General features: G+C 41.6%; 1 protein-coding gene across 18 annotated transcripts in view; it reads right to left on the bottom strand.

Moving 5' to 3' along the window:
- LOC146985116 (rap1 GTPase-activating protein 1-like) overlaps positions 1–3,309 on the bottom strand; it is a 58,190-nt gene extending 54,881 nt beyond the window's left edge. For 12 of the 18 annotated variants that reach the window (XM_085782865.1, XM_085782863.1, XM_085782850.1 and 9 more), the window contains exon 1: positions 3,094–3,309. In XM_085782865.1, the coding sequence (XP_085638991.1) occupies positions 3,094–3,137 (44 nt within the window). In that variant the 5' untranslated portion in view covers positions 3,138–3,309. The remainder of the gene's footprint in view (positions 1–3,093) is intronic. The other 6 variants (XM_085782859.1, XM_085782868.1, XM_085782869.1 and 3 more) reach the window with 1 other exon arrangement.
- Positions 3,310–22,266: the final 18,957 nt, after the last annotated feature.

Here is a 22,266-nt window from a genome sequence, read left to right as displayed (position 1 = left end):
TACATATTAGCTGTTGTCTCTATACTGCACCATAGTCAACCACCTTCTTCTGTCTTTTTGGTGTTGTTTTCTGCACCATTTGTTAAGGAGTTACTGTGTCGTGAAGCATGAAGGTGCCGCAGCAGGAACACACCTGTTTGGAGCAGTCGAGGCCGGACACTTTCAAAATGCACGACCGTGATTAAACAACCTTTATGTTTTTTTATCCTTTCATCAGGGCGAAGTTAAGTTAACGATCTGATCGTCTGCTCCGTGAGCATTAGATAATTAACTGTGGCTCGACCCAACCCTCCCCCGTCCCTCCCTCCCCATGTCTTCCTTGTAGATGGGTTGCTATTGTGAATATGAATGTGAATGTCAAAGTAAATATGCAAGGTGAACTGACTGAGTAGGCAATGAAGAGCCCTCTGGTTGCCCTACATCTCCTGTTTGTTTTGCCACTGCCCTTGGAAAGGTGCTTGAATGGCCTCCTGTTCTCAAGTAGCGCTGCCTTGCAGTCTAATCATCTTTTGTCATGCAAACATTTGCTTTGGTCAAACAAAAAGACCCTCTCCCCTTCTGTGTTGTTTTCCTGTTGTCAGCGTTCAATACAATATGCTTTCGACTAATGATGATAATCAAAAATCAGAGACAAAAAACTAGGTGTAAGATTAGCTCACACCCAACAGCTGGAGCCACAACCTGCACAAAACAATCTGTCTATGACTCATAATCTTTCATTCACATGTTATCGGGGGGTCATTCATCATCTTCTGCTCCGACACCTTCTCCCTATAGCAAGTGTTTATTCTATAAAACAACACATTGACACGTCTAAAATCAGCAGACCAGGGAATGCCATCTACATCTACAACAACATGATGGGGGCTTTCCAGCCCTGTTGTTTTTGAACGTGACTGACCTGCATTTCTGTCTCTGGGAGACGACAACATACAGAATCATTGTTCACGTTGCCTGAAGGACTCGTCACTGAGGCAGCTGCCGGGAGATCATTGAGTTCCTCTTAGACACAGGTCGTCAGTGTGTTTATTTCATGGTTGCATGGTTTATGGGGTGATATCCACTGTGAGCTGCACAGAAATACGTACAGTATCTCTCATGTGACAACAGATGTGTTTTCTTAAAAGTAGAAGGAATACTTAAGTGTCACCAAAACGGATATGAAAGCTCGGTGTTGCGACATCACGGCCACATTTGTCTAAGGAACATTTCTGCTGCCAAATCCCAGCATCCAACACTGCCAGTAAAAAAAAGTAATATCTTGAATAGCTTAAAGAACTGTAAACCTCACACACAGCAACTCAAATTAATTGGCAGCCTCATTCGTAGTTGATGCCAAAATTAAAAAGCGTGTCAAAAGAAAAGACAGATCTGCAGAGAACAGAGGGGCTGCGTTTCTTTCGCTGAATGCCAATGGGATGCAGGGGGGGCAGAGTGTATTACAGATCACCCGCTGATGTGAGCAATCACACTGACCTATCGAAATGCCAAGAACAACGGCTGCTGCTAAACACGAAACAGAAAAGCAACTTGTTTGCTTCATAGTAGAAAGTTGATCTCTGTTGCCCTCAGAGTGTTTAACTGTCAACACTTCAACTGCCCCATTGTGGTATAAAACAATAGACCATTAAAAAGTGCTGAAACATTACTGGGAACCGATTACTTCTTCGGTATGTTTGCTGGGAAAGAATAAAAATCTTAAGTATACACGCAACAATTATCATTTTTATTGGAAACTAAATTCATTGCATACTTGCTTGTTGACAAAGTTTTGAAAATTCAGTTGACCTTTGGTGCAGAAAAGATCCTCAGGGCAACTCAAGCAATTAAGTAAAACTAATTAATTAAAAGTGTACTGAACACCACTAGGGGGCTGTCTGTCTGTCTGGAGACCTGACACTCCAAACACACAGTGCAATACTACGATTCAATATCTCAGCTTGAGTTGTATTAAGCCAAAATTATCGCCAAAACCAAACAAAGCAACTTATTTAACAACCAATGCAACTGTCAACGCTCACTAGACTCTTTGGAAGCTAAAGGCAATTTGCTAATCAAGTGCAATTGAAGTAAATAATTTACTTGTTTTCCAGGAAACTGTGGCTCTATGAAATAAAGCATTATCTCACTCTGAGTTATCTCACTTGTGAATGCACTTCCTAGCAATAATTAATGCGTATCACTGTTCTTCTGGCACCACTTGGACACCCGCCCAGTTAATGTCAGTTACTACTGTGGCTACTAAACCCTAGAAACTGCTGCACAGCCCACCCTGCCTCTAAACTAGTGTCTGCACAAGCTGTTAGCTGTTATATTCCCAGACTTTCTTCAGGCTTCCTTCCAGCACACGTCCTGGAGTAAAAGGCAGTGAGGCATGCAGTTGCATCGGGGCACCTGTTCACCTTTTGACCATTAAAAAGAAAAAAAAAAGGCTGTGCTGCAGACTGCGTGTCTGGAAAGTCTGAAGTGGGCCACACAAATACAAATACATACTGCACTGAACTGTGCAGTGTTTATCTTTTTGTATTTGAAATAAACTGTAAATTATGAGATATCAGAGGAAAGCAAGAATGTAAGTTAATCACACATGAAACAAGTATGCAGTTGTTTCTACTGTATGTTTTCTTCAGCATATATGCATAGTATACAGCATGCACAGTCCACTATACACTCACCAACACTTTCCTGTAACCTGAACCCCGTGTAACTTTTCTCTCTGTTGATTTTGTCGCCTTATCTTGTTTATGCTTCTCCGTCTAATACCTCGTCATGACGGTTCAGAACGCAGCCCGTAATAATGATGCATCATCAAGCAGCAACAGCAGCATTTACAGAGTCCAGTTTATAATAATAAAACCCCGAAACAACAGAAACAGAAACAAAAATGTCAAGTTGAGACATTCGTAAAGCTGTCACGGTGGGATTGATGGGAAACAAGCAGGCAGAGATACAGACAGAGAATCTGCACAGTCATCAAACAGGGGAGACAGAGACAGACACAAACAAACACTCACACTCATACAAATGTGAGCTGTGCTGAGGTTTTCCTGCTTCTCATTATTATTATTATTAATATAGGAAATTCATTCTTACCCTCCATAGGCTCCAAAAGTGAAACTCCTCTTTCTCTGCGGCATACCGGCTAATGGATAGCAGTGAGTCAGTCAACTCAGAGCTGAATGGAGCCAGCACTTGTGTCACTTACGCTGACTGAGCATGTGTGTGTGTGTGTGCATGTGTGTGTGTGTGTGTGTGTGTGTGTGTGTGTGTGTGTGTGAGAGAGAGAGAGAGAGAGCAAGAGAGAGAGAGAGAGCGTGTGTGTTTGTATGCTTTGCCTGATGTATGAGTTCCACTCCCCCAGCCTTGGCTAACATGCCCTGCCTCTTCCTCAGTCGCACGCCTCCTTCACAAACAGGGGGGAGAAACGGCGAGAGGATGAGGAGAGAGGATGCAGGAGAGAGGGAGGGGAGGGGAGGGAAGGAGGGGAGGAGGGAGGGAAGGAGGGAGGGGTCTGGCTGCTGCTGCTGACCATGCCCGTCTCCCAGGGAACCAGGAGTGTGGCAGCGGTGGTGGATCAGCGCTGTCATGCACCAAGTTCAGGGAGGTGTTTACCAAAATCCTCAAAAACCCACACACACTGAGAATCATGGTTACTTGATCTTTTTAAAACCCTCCTGCTGTCCTGCTGGGTCAAGGAAGGAAGGACAAGGGAAGGAAGGAAGGATAAAGGGATAGAAGGAAGGAAGGATGAAGGGAAAGAAAGAAGGAAGGAAAGACAAAGGGAAGGAAGGAAGGAAGGAAGGATAAAGGGATAGAAGGAAGGAAGGACAAAGGGAAAGAAGGAAGGATAAAGGGATAGAAGGAAGGAAGGATGAAGGGAAGGAAGGAAGAAAGGATAAAGGGATAGAAGGAAGGAGGGAAGGACAAAGGGAAAGAAGGAAGGAAGGTGAAGGGATAGAAGGAAGGACGAAGGGAAGGAAGGATAAAGTGATAGAAGGAAGGAAGGATAAAGGGATAGAAGGAAGGAAGGAAGGAAGGAAGGATAAAGGGATAAAAGGAAGGAAGGAAGGAAGGACGAAGGGAAAGAAGGAAGGATAAAGGGATAGAAGGAAGGAAGGAAGGAAGGAAGGAAGGATAAAGGGATAAAAGGAAGGAAGGAAGGAAGGACGAAGGGAAAGAAGGAAGGAAGGAAGGATAAAGGGATAGAAGGAAGAAAGGAAGAACGAAGGGAAAGAAAGAAGGAAGGAAGGCAGGAAGGACGAAGGGAAAGAAGGAAGGAAGGAAGGACAAAGGGAACAATGGGAGGAAAGAAGGAAGGACAGATAGATGGAGGGAGGGAACAGATTGGGTCAAAAAAGAAGGAAGAAGTTAGGACGAAGGGAAGGAAGGAAGGGAGGGAAGCAAAAAGGATTGTGGTAAGAAGGAAGGGAAAGGGGAAGGAAAGAAAGAAAGGTGGAGGGAGGGAGGGAACAGACCAGGTCAACTGGATCAAAAGAGGAAGGAAGAAGAAGTAAGGACGAAGGGAAGGAAGGAAGGAAGGAAGGAAGGAAGGGGAAAAGGATTGTGGAAAGAAGGAAGGATGGAGGAAGTGAACAGGTTGGGTCAACTGGACCCAGAAGGACGACAGGAGGGTTAAAAAAAAGAAAAAAGAAAAAACAGCTTAAGGCAAAACACACTTCAGTCTTGCAACACTAGTTCTCACTCTCTGGCCGACAGCTGGTCAAACAAGCTGCAGTCGTCACACAAACACTTCATCATTCTTCACAAACGTCCCAATCACGGAGGAGCCTTGCCCTGGGTTAGCATACTGTAGCTGACGACCTTTGAGCATGTTTCTCTCTAATCTTCTTGATCATTCATCTCCCTCCCTTCTTTCTTTTCTTTTGTAAACCCATCACCTCTGGTATGCACAACAAAAAGCACAAGGTTAACGTACTGTAGCACAGCAGCACAGCAGCACCACGGTTTCCCCGCTGCTGCTGCTGCTGCTGCTGCTTTAACATTGATTAAACAGAGCAAATAAAACGTCTGGACACGGAGACTCTCACTTGTATCAGGTGATAAACTGGCAACAACAACAACAACAACAACAACACATTAACGCTGCCGTGGAGACGTCTATCTGCTATCTGATAGACACTCACCTCCAAAGCATGTGTGCTATGTCGCATGCAACAGACTCCTCTTATCGTTGGTCAAGTGTTACACAGGGTGGAGTCAGCTGCGTTAGCAAAAGGTAGTTTATTAAAGTGTACTACAAGTATACTCATTTTATACTAAAACTGAGGCAGTATACTTGGAAGTGTACTTTTATATACTTAAGAAAAGTATAGTGAAGTATACTTGGCTTATACTATAAAGTATATATAATATATAAAGTATAAAGCAGGGCCGGCCCTAGGATTTTGGTGGCCCTAAACAAGATTTTTGTTTGTGGCCCACTCTAAACGCAAACACCAAATCACTGGTTAAAACTGAATACAGACATGTTTATGCCCTCTGAGGTTTGGGGCCATTTCTCGACTTATACATATTTTCTTAAAATTTATCTTTTTAAGATTGCAGATGTAACAATAGGCTACTCAAGTGTTTTATGTTTAAATATTAGAACCTCTGCTGTAAGCACACTGAGGCCAATTTGCACTAGAACACTGTATAAAGAAATAATTTAGGCCAAATGCTAGAAATTTGAGGTCTGCTTTTTGAAAAATTTCAAATCCCTTGTGAAAACACACCTTCAGTCATGAGAATGAACTGTTTTGGCGCTTGAAATAGGATATGAATACAGTAATAGATAAGTGTAGAAAACAAGTCTAAAATGAAATTTTGTAAAATTGCTTTTTGAGCACAAATGTTGTCATTCTGCCGTTCTATTTTCACCAAATGTCTCAAATGTGAGATAAAAGAAGTTGAATATTGACTTCAAATTACATAAAGCTCATAGCGTGCGCGTGCAGACCTCAGGATGTTTAAATGACTTGAATGAACCCCGGTACCTTTCTGATCATGTGGCCCCCCACCTAACGGCTGTGGCCCTAAACAACTGCATAGAGTGTTTATGCCAGCGGCCGGCCCTGGTATAAAGAATAGACTAAGACTATAAGTACATTAATACTTAGACTTACACTTGTATACTTTAATACTAAAGCTTATACTTGTACTTTAGTATACTTTTTACTTCTTTCTGCCACAAAGTACTAATACTTAGTATATCTTGATCCAAGTACAGAATAAGGTCAAGTCATTGACTTGTGCCAGAGAGGTTTGGCGGATATTTTCACAGACCCCTTGCAATTACACCACGGGCCTAGAAGTATATACTTAGTACACTAGTAGTATATAGATGAGTGTACTTGTTCTATACTTGAAAGTGTACTTTTGTAAACTTAAAATGACCTATAAAGTATACTTCTATGAACTTAAAATGTTCCAATTTAGTCAGAAGAAGTATTAAATTACTTTCTAGTATGCTACAAGTACATGGTCCATAGTATACTTGCTATACTTACGTATACTCAAGCATACTTAATAAAATATATAATTTCACCACAAAAAAAAATCACGAGTGAATAAAATCTCGCAACAACGATCTCCCCGTGGGCCAATGAAGTCTTCATCACATTAACTGCAGAGCCCCACTCATAGTAACTGGGCAGACAGACACTTTATTAATCAATGGGCCGACCAAACAAGCAACAATCCCCCTGATAGACAATTACATCATCTCTCCACAATTACATCACCGCCTTTCTCTTCCTCTGGGACTGCAATTTCCTAAAAACACTTCCCCACCACCACAGCGTCACAGTCCTTCTCTGACATTGCTGGTAATGGACCAGACTTTCTCTAATGCGGTCATTTATCTGACCGGACACATCTTTGGCTAATAGAGACTTCATTGATTATAGCGATTATTGATGTTAATTGACATTTCTGATTACTTTTGTTTTTGACCTTGCTAGCTGTTGAAAAGCCTGTTGACTTTGATGATCCTCTCACTTTCCCGTAAGCTTAAACTATAATGACGTCAAAATCTCATTGACTGCCCTTTGTTCACTGCTAATTAGTGAAAGATTAAGTGTTAAGCCGTTAATTACATGATAATGTCAAGAAATAGCTAAGAAATAACAGTCAATTTCATAGTAATGTCATGTTTTTCAAAGGCAAAAGATTACACATGCTTTTTCATGCTTTGAATTTGGGAAATTGGGAATTTTTACGCAATCAATCGTTGTTTTTTGGCTATATTCCTTGACATTACTATGAAATTGACTGTTACTTCTGCACTATTTCTAGACATTATGATGCAATTAATTGTTACTTCTTGGCTGTTTCTTGACATTATCATCTTTCTTCCAATTAGCTGAAATCACTTGTAAATGAAGGTGAGACACTACACTGATCAATTTTGAGATTTTGGGCTATTTTTCTTCCTTAAAGCAGAACAATGCAAGTCGGCCGGAAATAGCTCGCTCCTTCGTTGGTTTCTCTTTTTTTCCCTCTCCGGAGCTCCCCCACAGTTCTGGGAGGCACATGTCACTGTCGTAAAAAAAAAAAAAAACTCGACGCCGCCACCTCCTCCACCCCCCCTACACGTGCTTGTGTTTACTGCTGTTTGCTAACACCGAGCTAACGCTAACGCTATGCTAACACGGAGCTAACGCTAACACGGAGCTAACGCTATGCTAACACGGAGCTAACGCTAACACGGAGCTAACGCTATGCTAACACGGAGCTAACGCTAACACGGCGCTAACGCTAATACAGCCACACACAGGCACAAAGACACAAAGACACAGACATACACACACAGGAATAAAGGTTCCAAAACGCGAAGGTGTGTGTGTGTCATGATGTATTACATTATCTTATAAAGACCCATGGTGTGTGTATCTGTGTTAGCATTAGCTCCCCGTTAGCCACAAGCTGAACTTCATCAGTAAACATTTCATGTTTCCATGGTTTCCTCCGACTTTCCGAACTCAAACCAATCACGATTCGTGACATGCATGACGTCATGTGCGTTCTTATCTCGTACTGCCGTAAGGCAGTTTCTCGCGATACTTCTATCCATTGACGAGATTTGTAACACCGAGACGGACGACTGATCTTGCAAGTGCGGTTTTCAGCCAGTGGGGGGGGTGAGCGCATTGGCCTAGACCCCATTCACTTCATAACAGGTCACTCAACCATCACAGTGACTCTGAGCCACAATAATTACAGCCCAAATCCTGCATAGTTCCGCTTTAACATGTATTCTTTCAGAAAAGTCAAAAGAAATGGTAGAAAATCCACATTAAGGTGGTTATTTTACTTCATTTTGTCTCTTTCGTCTGTAGATTTATCCTAAATTCGCCAAAAGTTAACATGCTACTGTGACATACTGTGCTGTGCCTGTTGATATTGTTGATATATCAATCGCAGCCTGATTTTTATTCCTAAAAACAGGGCGAAAGTGGATTTTTTTTTAGGGCGGGTGACAGTATTTTCTCATTTACAAAGTGATAAAAAGAGATATCCAAAATCCTCCTCTGTAAAAACCTCTGACTCTAATATGTCAGCGAAATAAAACAAGAATTTTGAAAGGGGCTTTATCAATTTTTCAGATTTCGGTTCTGGAAATGTATGAAAATTAGCTCATATTTCATCAGATATTGACTCATTTAGATATTTAAACATACAATTTGACAAAACTTGTAATACAAAAAATATTTGTCTTAATGTCAGTGATAAACTTGGGAAGTTTCATGGTGATATATGTTATTTAAAATGTTTACCCTATTCACCTGTAGTGTCTCCCTATGTAGCTACCGATTAAGTTAAGATTCTGAACGTTGTGGTGAACATGGTAAACATTATGCACGTTGGTACTGTCGCTGTGAGTTATCATGCTGATGTTAGCATTTAGCTCAAAGCACATCCACAGCCTGTCAGACACCCGCTAGCAGACTGCAGGCTCTTGTCTACTGTTTGTGCTCTAGTGTTTTATCTGTATCTTTCAGTCAAGTCTCTCCTGTGCTTGTAGACAGATACCAAAAAAGTCAAACAGACACATGCAACAAAAAAGACTCAAATAAAAACAACAGCACATGTGGTAATTAGTGTAAATCCATAGAGGTGCAAAGAGAGCTGTTTGTGTTCTCTGCACCAAATCCGTCTTATCCATCATGGAGAGAAATCCTGATCTAACTCATCAATTCAGTTTCTTTCAATTAGCTGAAATCACTTGTTTAATCTCAACGAGCAGCCAACTTTTCCTCGGCTCCTTGGCACCGCCACAGCTCGGCATCATTTAAGTGCCGCTCTATTGATTCAGTGCATCAGTCTTTGCTCTATACCTTCGCTCCTGTCTGCTCTCCTGACAATTCAATTAGCTAAAGCAGCTGTGGCGTGTGCGAGGCATTCGAATGGGGGCGCAGTCCAGACAACAACAAACCTTTAATCATATCACCCCGGGAACAAGGCCCCCGCCAGCCCAGCCCTCCTCCTCCTCCGACTGAGCTCGGCTCTCTGGCTCCTCTTTTTTTGTCTTAAAGGAAGTGGAGGAGCAGGAAAACTCTGGAGAGGACAAAAGAAAAAGGAGATCCCTCCCTGATATCCACGTCGTCAGGACTGATACTGCAGCACCAACCAAACATACAGCCAGACGTTTAACAAAACACAACACACAGCTGACAATGCATACAAAAGCTCCCTGTCTACTCGAGTTAAAGGGATAGTTCAACATTTTGGCAAATTGGCCCATTGCCATAATCCCTATAGTCTTAGGAGTAGGTTTGTTACCTTTAATTGTCAGTGCAAGCTATTTTTAGAACGGCGGAGCAGAGCCGCGAGCTGCTTAGAGCTACGCTACGGAGGCTAATGGGATTTCTTGGTTTCCCTCATCAAACTCATCAAATACACAATCCAACAACTCCACAACGCTCTGGTGGACAAGTTGTGACCTGCACATTCACCACGCTATGAGATAATAACACAACGTTACCAGACAGAGTTGTTTTAGAGGTAAATACAGAGACTGCTTGATGAAAAACTGCCCCCGACGGGAACGCGCATCAGCGGTTTCGCATGACTTTACCTCTAAAACAACTCTGTCTGGTAACGTTCTGTTATTATCTCATAGCGTGGTGAATGTGCAGGTCACAACTTGTCCACCAGAGCGTTTTGGAGTTGTTGGATTGTGTATTTGATGAGTTTGATGAGGGAAACCAAGAAATCCCATGAGCCTCTGTAGCGTAGCTCTGAGCAGCTCGCGGCTCTGCTCCACCGTTCTAAAAACAGCTTGCACCGACAATTAAAGGTAACAAACCTACTCCTAAAACTCTAGGGATTATGGCAATGGGCCAATTTGCCAAAATGTTTAAGTGCATATTGTTCACGTTGAAATCACAATCCTAAATGTACAGTATATTTCCATAAACAACACCAGTATATGGCTGTTTCTTTTTTTAGGTTCTGTATAAGTCTCCTCACACAACCTGTGAACGGACACAGCCACATAAACTAAATAATTGATTTCCTGTAGAGACAGAGCTGGTGTGTGGTGAACGAGGGATGAGGAGTGGACGGAGCAAAGATCAGTCAGTCCTCCTTATAACTCTGCCTTCATGGGGCAGGAAATTTGCTCCTGAGGAATAAATCAACGCCTGATGAAATATGTGTGGAGGCCTTTGTTAGGGGAAGTGTGTCGCAATTCATCATTTCAGTCCTTCTAAATAGAAATTGAATTTTCTATATGTCGCGCGGTTTTAATGTGTTTGAAGCTGGACAAACACCATAAATCAACTTTTGCGACGACAAAGCAGCCGCGAGTTTCAGAGCAAACATAAGCGTTATGAAAACAAGAAAAACAATAAAACAACACAGCTTTGTGCTCCATGTTTATTCTCATTAATATTTATTTATTCTTCTCCCAGCATATCTCCAGTTTCAGAGCAGGCCACTCAGGAGAAGAAACCTGCCCTGCCTTGATTATTTCCTCCACTAAATAACACTAATGCAGTTTTCTTTAATGGGCCCATTGCAAAGAAAGGTGCAAAAGAGAGATTTCAAGAGGAGGAAGGAAAATAAAACAGAGATGATAAAAGCCAAAGAGCAACAACCCTCAGTGCATAACAGCACCAGAAGTGGTGGATTTCTGAAACCACTGAGAACAGCAGGATCTGATCTGACCCCTGAAATGTGTTTGTAAATAATCCACTCACACACTCTGACAGTGCATTTTCTCCACAGGCTCCGAGCCCTCACTAAGAGAATCTGTGAGTAGTCCAAATTTATCACACCGTTTTAGCAATTTATCATGCATCTCTTTTTCTTTTTTAGTATTTTTTGGGGCTTTTTATCCAGACATTGACAGGAAAGTTTAGAGAGACAGGAAATCGAAAATAGTGAGGACTATATTGCCTCTGTATTTGAAGCACCTGCTCACCCCAGTGAGCTTACACGCCACTCCTATCATGCATTCCTAAAAAGTAGGGGTGTGCCAAAAAATCGATTCACATAAGAAATCGCAATTCTCATTTAATATGATTCAGAATTGATATAAAATGTCCCAAAATTGAAATCTGCTGGCTGTCGGCCTCCATTTCCTTAGAATTTAAAAGGCTGCATGTTTAGCTGCACTATTTATTTATTTATTTTAATAAAGAGGCACTTTAAATTTTGTTATACTTAAGCAATATGTGATATTGCTTTTATGCAACAGTTTCAACAATTCCATCTAAGCATGGATAAATGTTTAAAAGTCAATAAATGTGAAAAAGACACTTTAGTCATTCTGTCTTGCAAAGTAGACTGAAGAAGATCATGAGGATCCTTTGCACACCGATAGACTGAAGCAGAAATCATTAGGAATCAAATCGTTTTGAATCGAAAATCGAATCGTAGCCCCAGAAATCAAAATCGAATCTAATCGTGAGATAGTAAAAGATTCCCACCCCTACTAAAAAGGCATGTATAATTATTACTATCATAAATTCATTTTGGAGGTTCCTTATGAATTATGAATATTAGAGGTCGAGGGGTGAAGCTGTGGATGTTTTTGTGTGATGAGCGCCTCCTCTCTCTCCTCCGCCTTAAAGAACCAGGTTAATGACTCCACAATATTTATACTGTACGCCGATGAACTCGCTGCCTATGGCCGCTGTATACATTGTAAATATTTTCCAGATACTTGACCGAACAAGGAGCGCACATAGACAGGGCTATTTGGAGAGGGCAAGTTTGCGGAGGAAGGGGAGCCATGCAAATATTTGAGGGGGTGGAGGAGGTGGTGGGAGAGAGTTGAATATTCAAAGGGCAATTGTGCTTTGAAATAAGCCGAGCCTTCAGTCTTATCTTTGTTGGGGAGTATTTTTTGTTTTCATTAGTTCACTTCTGCAGCTTCAGTAGCAGAGCGGGCATTTGTTGGTTTTGGATGTTTCCTATGTCGACACTAAACAGACAGCGGCCTGAGTCAATGTCTGTCTCACTTCACAGGGACTTTAAAGGGACATTGTGTAACTTCTTATTCACGAAAATCGATTATTTGGTTCAAAAGTATGTTTTTCATTAATCAGTAATCCCCCCCATCAACAAACTGAAGTGTTACTTCAGCTCTGAATTAGCCGTTCATATCGTTCATATCTACATGGAGCGGGTAAGCTCGGTGCTGGCTGCCATGTGGTGTCGCCATGTTTTTACGTTCAGTGGCAGCGTGACGGTAGGAAACCACGGAAACTCAGCGGAGACAACGGAGCTGTCGGCTCAGGTCGAGGTGGCGTCTGTGAAAAGTCACCGCGGTAACGCAGTGAGGAGGAATGGAGCGTTACACTGATGCTGCATTCACCTGCAGTCGGGCAGACGGCCGTCGCTAACAAACCAGATGTCATTTTAGTCACAGAAGTCGTGAGAAAGCCAGTTAAAACATGGGTCAGGTAAACAATACGACATCGCCATGACAACATATTGTCACGTGTATTGTTTTGCCTCGTGCTGACGGACCACTTGTTTACATAGAGGCTTGTTTATGCCGTTACGTATAGCGGCTGTCGTCCGTCTGCCGTCTGCCCAATTTCACGTGAATGCAGCATGAAAAATACGATTGAGTTGCTTGTGATATACAACCGCAACGCTAGATGGGAGGAATTCCTACACAATGTACCTTTAAGAATCTAAACTTCCCATCCTCCACCTCCTGGACTTGGAGGCACATGTGAAAAGAAGTTTACAGTGAGTGTTGTTGACTGTCTGAGTGGGAGGAGTGGAGCGAGCCAACTGAACTGTCCTCCTCCTCCTCCTCCTCCTTCTGGACGAGGTCACGTGCACCTCAGGCCCCTGGGAGCCCCTACAAACACACACAATCACACACACATACACACACACTGTGGCCTTTCATAGCCTCTCTCTCATTAGAGCACCAGGATATTGTGGTGGACACGGCAGAAGAAAAGAGGTGCTGTTGTTGCAACGTCCTCCAATGGAACGAGCCATTCTCCGCTCTGTTGTGTTGAGGCTTGAATGCAATTATCAGTTCACTATACTGTTTGTTGTCTATTCTTCTCCTCTGATTAGTGCGGAAGACCGGCAACGGTCTGTAGGTGACAAGAGAGTCATTATTCATGTTTTTGTTTTCATCCGTCTTCCTCAGTTTCTGAATGACAAAACCGGCATCATCTTGATTATTCCAAAGAGCTGCCAATAACTTCATAACAGAGGTCATTAATACACAAAAAAGTGCCGGTTAATCGTGCTCGTCCATCTTCCTCTGACAATTATGATCCAAAGCAGAAGGATTATTAAGGTATAACAGCTACAGCAGAGGATGTGTCGCTCATTGATCTTCGTTGCAGCACAAAAAAAAAAGAAAGAAAGATCCATTTCACTTCTAATAGATCCTCAGCGTCATGCTATCTCCTCTCCACTGTGTCCATGCAGGCAGCTCAGTGATGGATGCTCCTCTGCCACTGGGAGAGAGACTTTGTCCTGGTGCCAGGTGATCAATAGATGACTCGCCACAGCAGCAGAGACAGAGCCAGAGCCGAGCTGACACTCACACACCACCACTCAACTTAAAAACCTTTCCGGCTGGTGGTGGAGAAATGCCAACAAGCTAAAGGGCAACTTTTAATCCCCCCTTTTTTGCTTTGGGGAATAGTAATATTTGATAGCCTTCAATTCCACCCACCACAAATTCAATGTGAGCTGATTGTGGATTCAAGAGACGTTCGCGGCGCTAAAAGGTCAATAAAGAAAGTTGCACAACAAAGTGGTCATTTTCTATGTGGTAAGAAGGGAAGTCCAGATGAGTGTGCATTTATTACTGCAATGTCAGTTATACTCAGGGGAATGAAGAGTAGCAGCGCCCTCTCCTGGACACTGTCATGCGAACATTACACAGTTTACTTTACACCACAGCTGATCCATCTAATTTGATTTTATTAACAACTGAAATCCACATTATGTTTGTATTTTAAAACATATTATCGATTTTTCCTACAAAGCTTCTGATGCAAATATTTCACAGTGGTGTTTTTATACATCCACTAATCACAAAAGGTTAGGGATATTTGACTTTCTGAGAAATTTCAGAATGCACCTAAAATCCACTGTAACCTTTACAGCAGTGCTTTTGGGGTCGGGGTTGCCTGTAATTCAAATGGGGTCGCCTGAAATTGATTTTAAAAAATTACTGATAAAAACTTTTTTTTAAACTAATTATTTGCCTATTCTTTTTTAAATTATGATTAAAAACACCACACACAATCTTCAACTGTATTCTTTACCCCTACTTTCTAATCGAGTTCAAATAAAATGCAGCATATAAAAATATCTGAGCTGGCGCATCATGATTGACGGGTCGCCAGAAGTTTGTGGTGTCAAAATGGGGTCACAGGCCAACAAAGGTTGGGAACCACTGCTTTACAGGATAACTTAATTTGACTTCTCTCAACGTTTGAATGCACATGTTCAACTGTTCAATGTTTCAGTGCTTCTAACAGAACATGTTGTTCTCTAACAAGGGGATTAACCACAAAACTGATTTATGAATCCACCACTAAATGTTCTGGTTCAATGACAACACCTGTTTCACAATCCATCAACAGTAACCTGGGCTCTCTCCAGGTTTCAGACGATGGGATGTGTCCACTGAGCTCAGAGTGTCACAGAGCGTCATCAGCGGGTTGAACAGAGACACAGAGAGACTGAAGGAGTCACAGAAAGACAGAGCGGACGTCACATGACATGGTTGTTGTTTTGTTGTTGTATACCAACCACTGTTGTTAGTTTTGGTTTCAATACATTGTTGGAGATGAAGAAATGACCATCCCATACTTCTACTTTCATGATATAGCCTAATATCACTGTAGCCTAAACTTTTTACATCTTCCATTAATTTCACCCAAGTCGAATATCACTAACTTTTTGTGAGTAGTGCTGTATAATTATTTTCAAAGCCTGAAAATATTTAATTTTTAATCTTCTACATGATCTGACTTCTGGAGAACAGATTTAGTATTTTTGTTGTTTTCTTTCATCTTTTACTCTGCATCAGTAGTTTGGCTTTAACATTTGCAACAAATAATGTTACTACACTTGGCAGAGACAAGGTCCATTCATGTCATTGCACGTTCTTGTTTAAATTATTAAACATAACCGTTTGCTGTGTTCATGCATGGTTTCTTTTTTAGGTCAAATCCATTGCAGAGGTTTTTTTTTTCTACAATACAATAAATGGAAGGTGATCTTTAATTTCACTGTCAAGAAAACAAAGATTTTGAATTAAGGCTGTAGGAATCTGTGCACCAAACCCTGACAACTGCAGTAATTTCTGCTGTAATAAGGTCTATTTTTATTATCAGCTAGATATGGACCTGATGTGAGGAGGGAGTGTGTTGGGAGGAGACGATTCGCTGCATGGGAACAGCAGGTGTCTCCACAAATAGAGACAAAGTCCTGCATGTGTCACCCAGAAAAAGTGCACTGTGGTGTGACAGAGGGCAGGGGTGTTGATGAGTCAGGAAATGTGCGCTCAGCGCCCTTGAACACAACAAACTGTGAGACATACAAACCAAACCAGCACTGCAATATACTTTTCTTATGTTTCCACAGTTATTTTTCTCCATGCACACATCCTTACTGGGGTGGGGTCCCACCACACACACACACCCAGGGCCGTTGTATAGACCGAATCTCCTTGTTGTTTACAACTACTTCCGGCCCGGGTAGAAAACCAGCACGTAATTTGAATGACAACAGTAATAGGCTAACAAACGAGAGTTTAGCTATATCATATTTTTCATGCCCTATCACCGTTTAGACAAATCTGATATGATTGAAGAAACATTATTATTTCTGCGTGTGTGTTTTGTGTTGCAGCCTATTTGTTCAGTTTTGGGGGAATCACAGTGTCTAGAAAGCATCAGTGGCTCAGCTGACAGGGACAGCTAACGGCGGTAACTAAGCTAATCTCAGGACGTCAACTGTTAAAACCCTCCCACTGTCGGACACGACATGAAACTACTCCAGTTAGCTCAGTCATGTTATAACTAATCCGCTGGAGAAAATATTTTTTCATGGACCGTTTATTGAGTCACTGAGTTATTAAAGTTAAACAGGTAACCGTTAGCCCGGCTAATCTATGATAACCATGACTAATTACAAAAATGTGCACACATAAATAGTGTTTGTCCAATCATGGGTTTTATAAACTTTACAAACATCAGATTAGTCTAAATGGCGATATAGTGACATGACAAATTAGATATATGTAGCAAAACTCTCGTCCGTCACTATTGTTCTCATGCTGGTTTTCTACCCGGAAGTAGTTGTAAACAACAAGGCAATTTGTTCTTAGACCCTGACTCATAGTAATACTGCATTAGCATCAAAACAAAGTAGGCGAAATAAAAAATGATATACAGTATACGTAGTCTAAGAAAAAAAGTGGAAAAGTCAGGGGCCCACTTTAGTATTCTTTCAGGGGCTCCAGAATTCCTAGCAATGCCCCTGCACACCATCTATTCTCTATCTGTGTGTCGTACAGCTCAGTGGTGCAGAGAAGAAATGATATGAAATCATTACAGAGAGGAAGAGCACATAGTGTTAATTTATGTTCATGCCTCGTGCTTAAACGAGAATAAGCTTTTCAGGCGGGCTCATGAATATTTATGCTTTATCTGAGGAAGGTGGGCCATTCGTTACACATGACGGGTGCATGCTAAATTGCAGTAAGTAGTGGGAAATATATACACCTTGGCATGTCTTAAGTGCTGTACGTGATCGCGGAAATCCACTCTGGGTTGAAGCCATGAATAATGTCTCTGGAGTGAGATTCTGGGGTTTTATAGCTTGATGATGATCAGAATCTAATACATTTAATTCCAGCAAAAAAAAGGCAAAGAACGAGTGATAAGAGAAATCAAATCTCATCATTCACAAACAGCAGCCTGCAGCTACGACCTTATCAGTCATGTTTCCAATTGTATTTTGCAAATTCTCTTTGCTCTTTGAGGACAGATCATCAGACCCTGCACTGCAGCAGAGTGAACTTAATCCACTACGCTTTATGTATTTTAAAATGCACCCATTAAATATTACAGCTGATTTAATTTAAATGCTTTTAACTTAAGACAGACTAGAGTCTTATTATACTACATCTAATTGAAGTGATTTAATGAAAAGATTTGTATGCTGTCGGGCCAGGTCCATCTACTGATGCACATCAAAAACAACTTATCATTAGTGGTTCTTTCCCAGGATCAATATTTGTCCAATCACCTCAGTCGAGCGAGATGAACAAGACAGATGTTTGGTACAAGACTTTTCCCCACAAAGAGGGGTAAATAAAAGCCAAAAAGAAAAAAAAAAAAATCAAAGCCTTGGATCCAAAGTACCAGAGATAGGACAAGACACTTTTCTGAATGTTAATAACATCAAAGCATGCTGATGTGAGCTATATAGCACGGAGGGAACCACTTCACATGCAGCTCAGTGATTAGGCCTATACGCTTGGGTAGGTATTGAAACTACTAAATGGGAAACACACAGTACAAAGGAAATGCGATGAAAATCAAGAATAAATATAGACGCCTCACAGATACAGAGGCGAGCAGAGTGGGTGACTCATTCAAAACCCATCAAAGAGACAGTACACTTTCACTTTAATAAGCTGTTTGCAGTGGTCCAGCTGACATCCTCCCCTGAGCAGAGAACGCACATAAATGCAGTCTGCAGATGAATAATTCAACAGGCCCGGGAAAATGATGCATCCAATTTCTAAAAAAAGGCCCTTTAAGTATCAACATGAAGCTTTAAATATTGTTATGTGAGAACGCAACTGGGATAGCTCTGTAATTAAGATATCACATAAGAAAGTACAACACTTTTAATGGAGGAGAAGAAGGAGGGGAAAATGAAAAACTAGATGATAATAAGCTGAATGTTGTTAATAAGTGTTGCTGTTGTTAAAACACAGAAAACCGACTTGCTCCGAACAGTCACAGTGACACAATACGCCTTCAATTTAATGCAGCTTCTCATCTTTTGCCCACTGACTATGTTAATTACCGCACAGCACAGCCTTGCATTTCAGCCATCACACGCACACACACACAGGGCTGTAATTTACAAAGGGGACTTCCACAACACATTAGACATCAAACTAAAGTCCAGGACAAAATTATTGCTAGTTCATTTCTAGTTTTGTTTTATTTTGTTTTTTCGTTTTTTTAAAAAGTCGGTTCATTTGCATTCATTTCTGAAGATGTAAAGGATCCGTTTAGGCAGGACTGTTGAGCACAAGAGGGGAAGAACTCAGCATCACAGAGTTGCATGTCTGACACAAAGCCAAAGGGGAATCCAACAACAATGTATGATGATGATGATGATGAAAGAGCAAAGTGTCTGTGGAGCAGCCAGTGGCCTCACATAAACCAGCACATCAATAATCCATGTGAAATCTGGCAAAAGCGTGTGTAGAAGCTGACTGAGTGAGGTCCTCTAGACACTTTATCAGGCGGCTGAAGTGAGTGAAAGTGAGAGCGCTTATAACACAATGACTTTGACTTAGAAACACAAATATCCTGGATAGTCAATAAGGATCCTGCTAACTGTAGATCGAGAGTTCACACACCAGCACATGGAAGGGCAACTGAGTAATCGATCAGACTTTAAGGTCACTGTCAAGACAAGATGCAACTAGTGAAGTGACATTAAGAGAAGAAACGGCCGTGTTATTTTTGGCTACAGCTGCAGCAGCGTTTCAGCTCAGGAGAGCCTCTTCACAAACAGAAAGATGATGAATACGTGTTTCAAATACAATACGATTGAAAAAAAAGCTCATTTATAAAACTCCACTAGCTGTTGCTTGCATAATGTGTATTTATATAAAATGTCATAGATCATCACTTCAAAATGATTTGACATACTCAAAAACACTTGAAGGTATAATATGTAGGAATTCCCCCCATCTAGCGGTGCGGTTGCAAATCGGAACGTATTCTTGATGTTGCATTCACATGAACTCGGGCAGACGTCAGACAGACAACAGACACTGCATGTAACAGGATAAACAAGCGTCTATGTAAAAAAAGGCAAATGACATCCGGTTGGTTTGCCGACGGCCGTCTGTCTGACTGCACCTGAATGCAACATCAGTGCCTCCGTCCTTCCTCACACTACACAGTGGTGACAGTTTTAACAGGCGCTACCTGGAAAACTTTCTCCCCGAGCCGACACTGAACGTAAAAAATGGCGATGCAACATGGCCGCCTCGGTTCGGTGCGTCGCCCACTTATGTATTTGTAACGACTTGTAACAACTCATTCTAAGGTACGAGAAAGCTTTCATTTGTATGCGGCTGTTATTCGACTTTGGTGAAATATGCATTTATGAAAGCAATGTTTGATTTTTGCTAATAAAAAGCCAAATAAGTTACATACTGGGGCTTTAATACACTCAATCATGTGATAAAGTTTGACCCTGTGCTTCTCATTGGTGCAATGTGATAACAAAGTTATGCAAAATCAAGACCCTTGATGAAAGATTTACCCTCATCTTAAATTTTAAACCTCCGAACATAGTAAATGTCTTGCCTGTACATCTGTGTAATCACTGCCACTTGAATGAATCATTTATCCTTATGAGTCTGACTCTGGCATGTTATCAATTTCACATAACCCTAAAGAAAAAAGTAGCTACAGAACCAATTAGGGCCCACACTGATGATTTAACCTTATTCATACAGACTCAATTGCCGTCATCATGTGGTGTTTACACTGAGTGCCCCACTCCCGGACACTGTCAGGGGCCAATTAGCAGTTGTCTCGAGGCCTCTCTCCGCTGCTCATCCTCTCTTGACTGTGCTACGGCCCCGAGCTTCAGATTCCCATACTCAGTAAGCCCTGCACATCCGCTTTGTGTTTGCTGGTTGGCCGAATGGAAAAACAAACCTCATGAATAAACAAATATGTTGTGGCTTTTTATAATTCTTTTGCAGAATAACGGGAATGATAATACAAGACAAAGAAACAATGTAAGTCTGTGTTTTCTCTCTGTGGGGGGTGGAGTTTCTGAAGAAGATGAAGGAAAATGTATCAACTGCAACTGGGAAATCTTCCTGCACAGAGCAGCAGAGATCCTGACGTTGCTCAGCTGTAAAAAGTAAAGTCCCATTACAGTGAATAATAGAAGAGGCTGCTGTGTGTGTGTGTGTGTGTGTGTGTACAGTGCACAGTGACAGACACAGAGGCACTCAGCTGGAAGCAACCACATGAAGGAAGGAGGAGAGGGCAAGAACGGAGAGACTTTGAGGCGAGAAAATGAAGGAATGAGGATAGGAAAAGGGAAAAGGGGATGGAAAGATAAATGGAAAAGGCATGCAGAGTAGAAACTGCAAATGGTAAGAGTGGTGTGGCCACACAGTAATCCAGGATGGAGGCATTGAAGGATGAAAGTTCACAAGGCGAGAGACTGGTTTAATTTGAATCTGTGCAATCAGTCTCTCTATCAACTGGAGCAAGAATGATACCACAATATATAATAATAAACTCAGGCTTTTCAGTGAAGTCAGTCTTAAGGCTTTCTTGCCAAATGCAGTAAGACATTTATAGAGGTCAGCAGATATGAAAAAAGCAGTTTGCCCCGACAGCGTTGGCTGCTCAGGTGCAGGTTTATTCACCGAGGGGCACAGAGCCATGAAATGAAATGAAAACACCAGCCGGCCCTGCAGAAACACAGATGCATCACTGAAGAACACACGAGGCATTCAAGTAAACAAACACTGCAGCATTTCCAAACAGCAAAACACCATCTCCGAGCACTTGTCTCTCTCTACGATGTGCTTAAATGCGAAACATTAAATGATCATTGGCCAGGAGAGGCATCGATATGGCACTAGGGATCACAGAGTTTATGGAAAAGCAATCAAACACTGAGAAATGCACTGACACACACAAATAAAGATTAAATGATGCCTCCTCCTAGTCTGAGATATCGCACTGAGAGTTAGATACATAAACACAGTGAAGATTGTGTGTCATCCCCCAAAAAGAAACATTCCCAAGGAGCTTTCAACACAGTGAACCAACAGAGGTGGTGATGGGTAAAACGATGCAGTCTGCTGCTCAAGCTCGAGGGTCAAACAGCACACACTCAGGGCTCTGGCTGAGGAAACAGGAAGTCCTGTAAAGTCCCTGAAGGAAAATTGTCTCATGTTCTCCAGGAATAGATCAATAGGCTGCATGATTCAGATTGACAGAAAATGTCACCCTGCCACAGAAGGTCACAACGGCTCCATAAACCCTGCTGAGGTGCAGTTAATAGCTAAATGACAAACAGTGGTGAGAAATGTAATCCATCATAAACAGAAGGTGCAGCTGCTGCTGCTGCTGCTGCTGCAGGAGCCTCTGCAGACAACAGACAACAGCTACTGTCATAAAAAGTGACATTATGAAATTAGAAATGAATGTTGTTAAAATGAAAGTGAGAAACTTTTCCTGAAATAAAAAAAAAAATATATATAGGCCTATTGTGAAATAAAAAAAATGAATTCCAACAAAACTCACTGATGATGACTATATGTCTGTATGTTTTGTTTGTGGGTTTTGGCCTTGACCTTGGACCCTAATGAATTTATATTTCATCTATGAGAACCAGGGGTGCAGATCCGATGTCAGGATTTGGAGGGGGGGGGGGGGATTTTTTCTTTTTACCCGTATCTATCTATCTATCTATCTATCTATCTATCTATCTATCTATCTATCTATCTATCTATCTATCTATCTATCT

Source organism: Trachurus japonicus, chromosome 7 (assembly GCF_045865225.1).
Source record: "Trachurus japonicus isolate A0001 chromosome 7, Traja_1.0".
In the NCBI taxonomy this organism is placed as follows: Eukaryota; Metazoa; Chordata; class Actinopteri; order Carangiformes; family Carangidae; genus Trachurus; species Trachurus japonicus.
The sequence above is the reverse complement of the archived record's forward strand: the minus strand, read 5'-3'. Positions and strand labels throughout refer to the sequence as shown.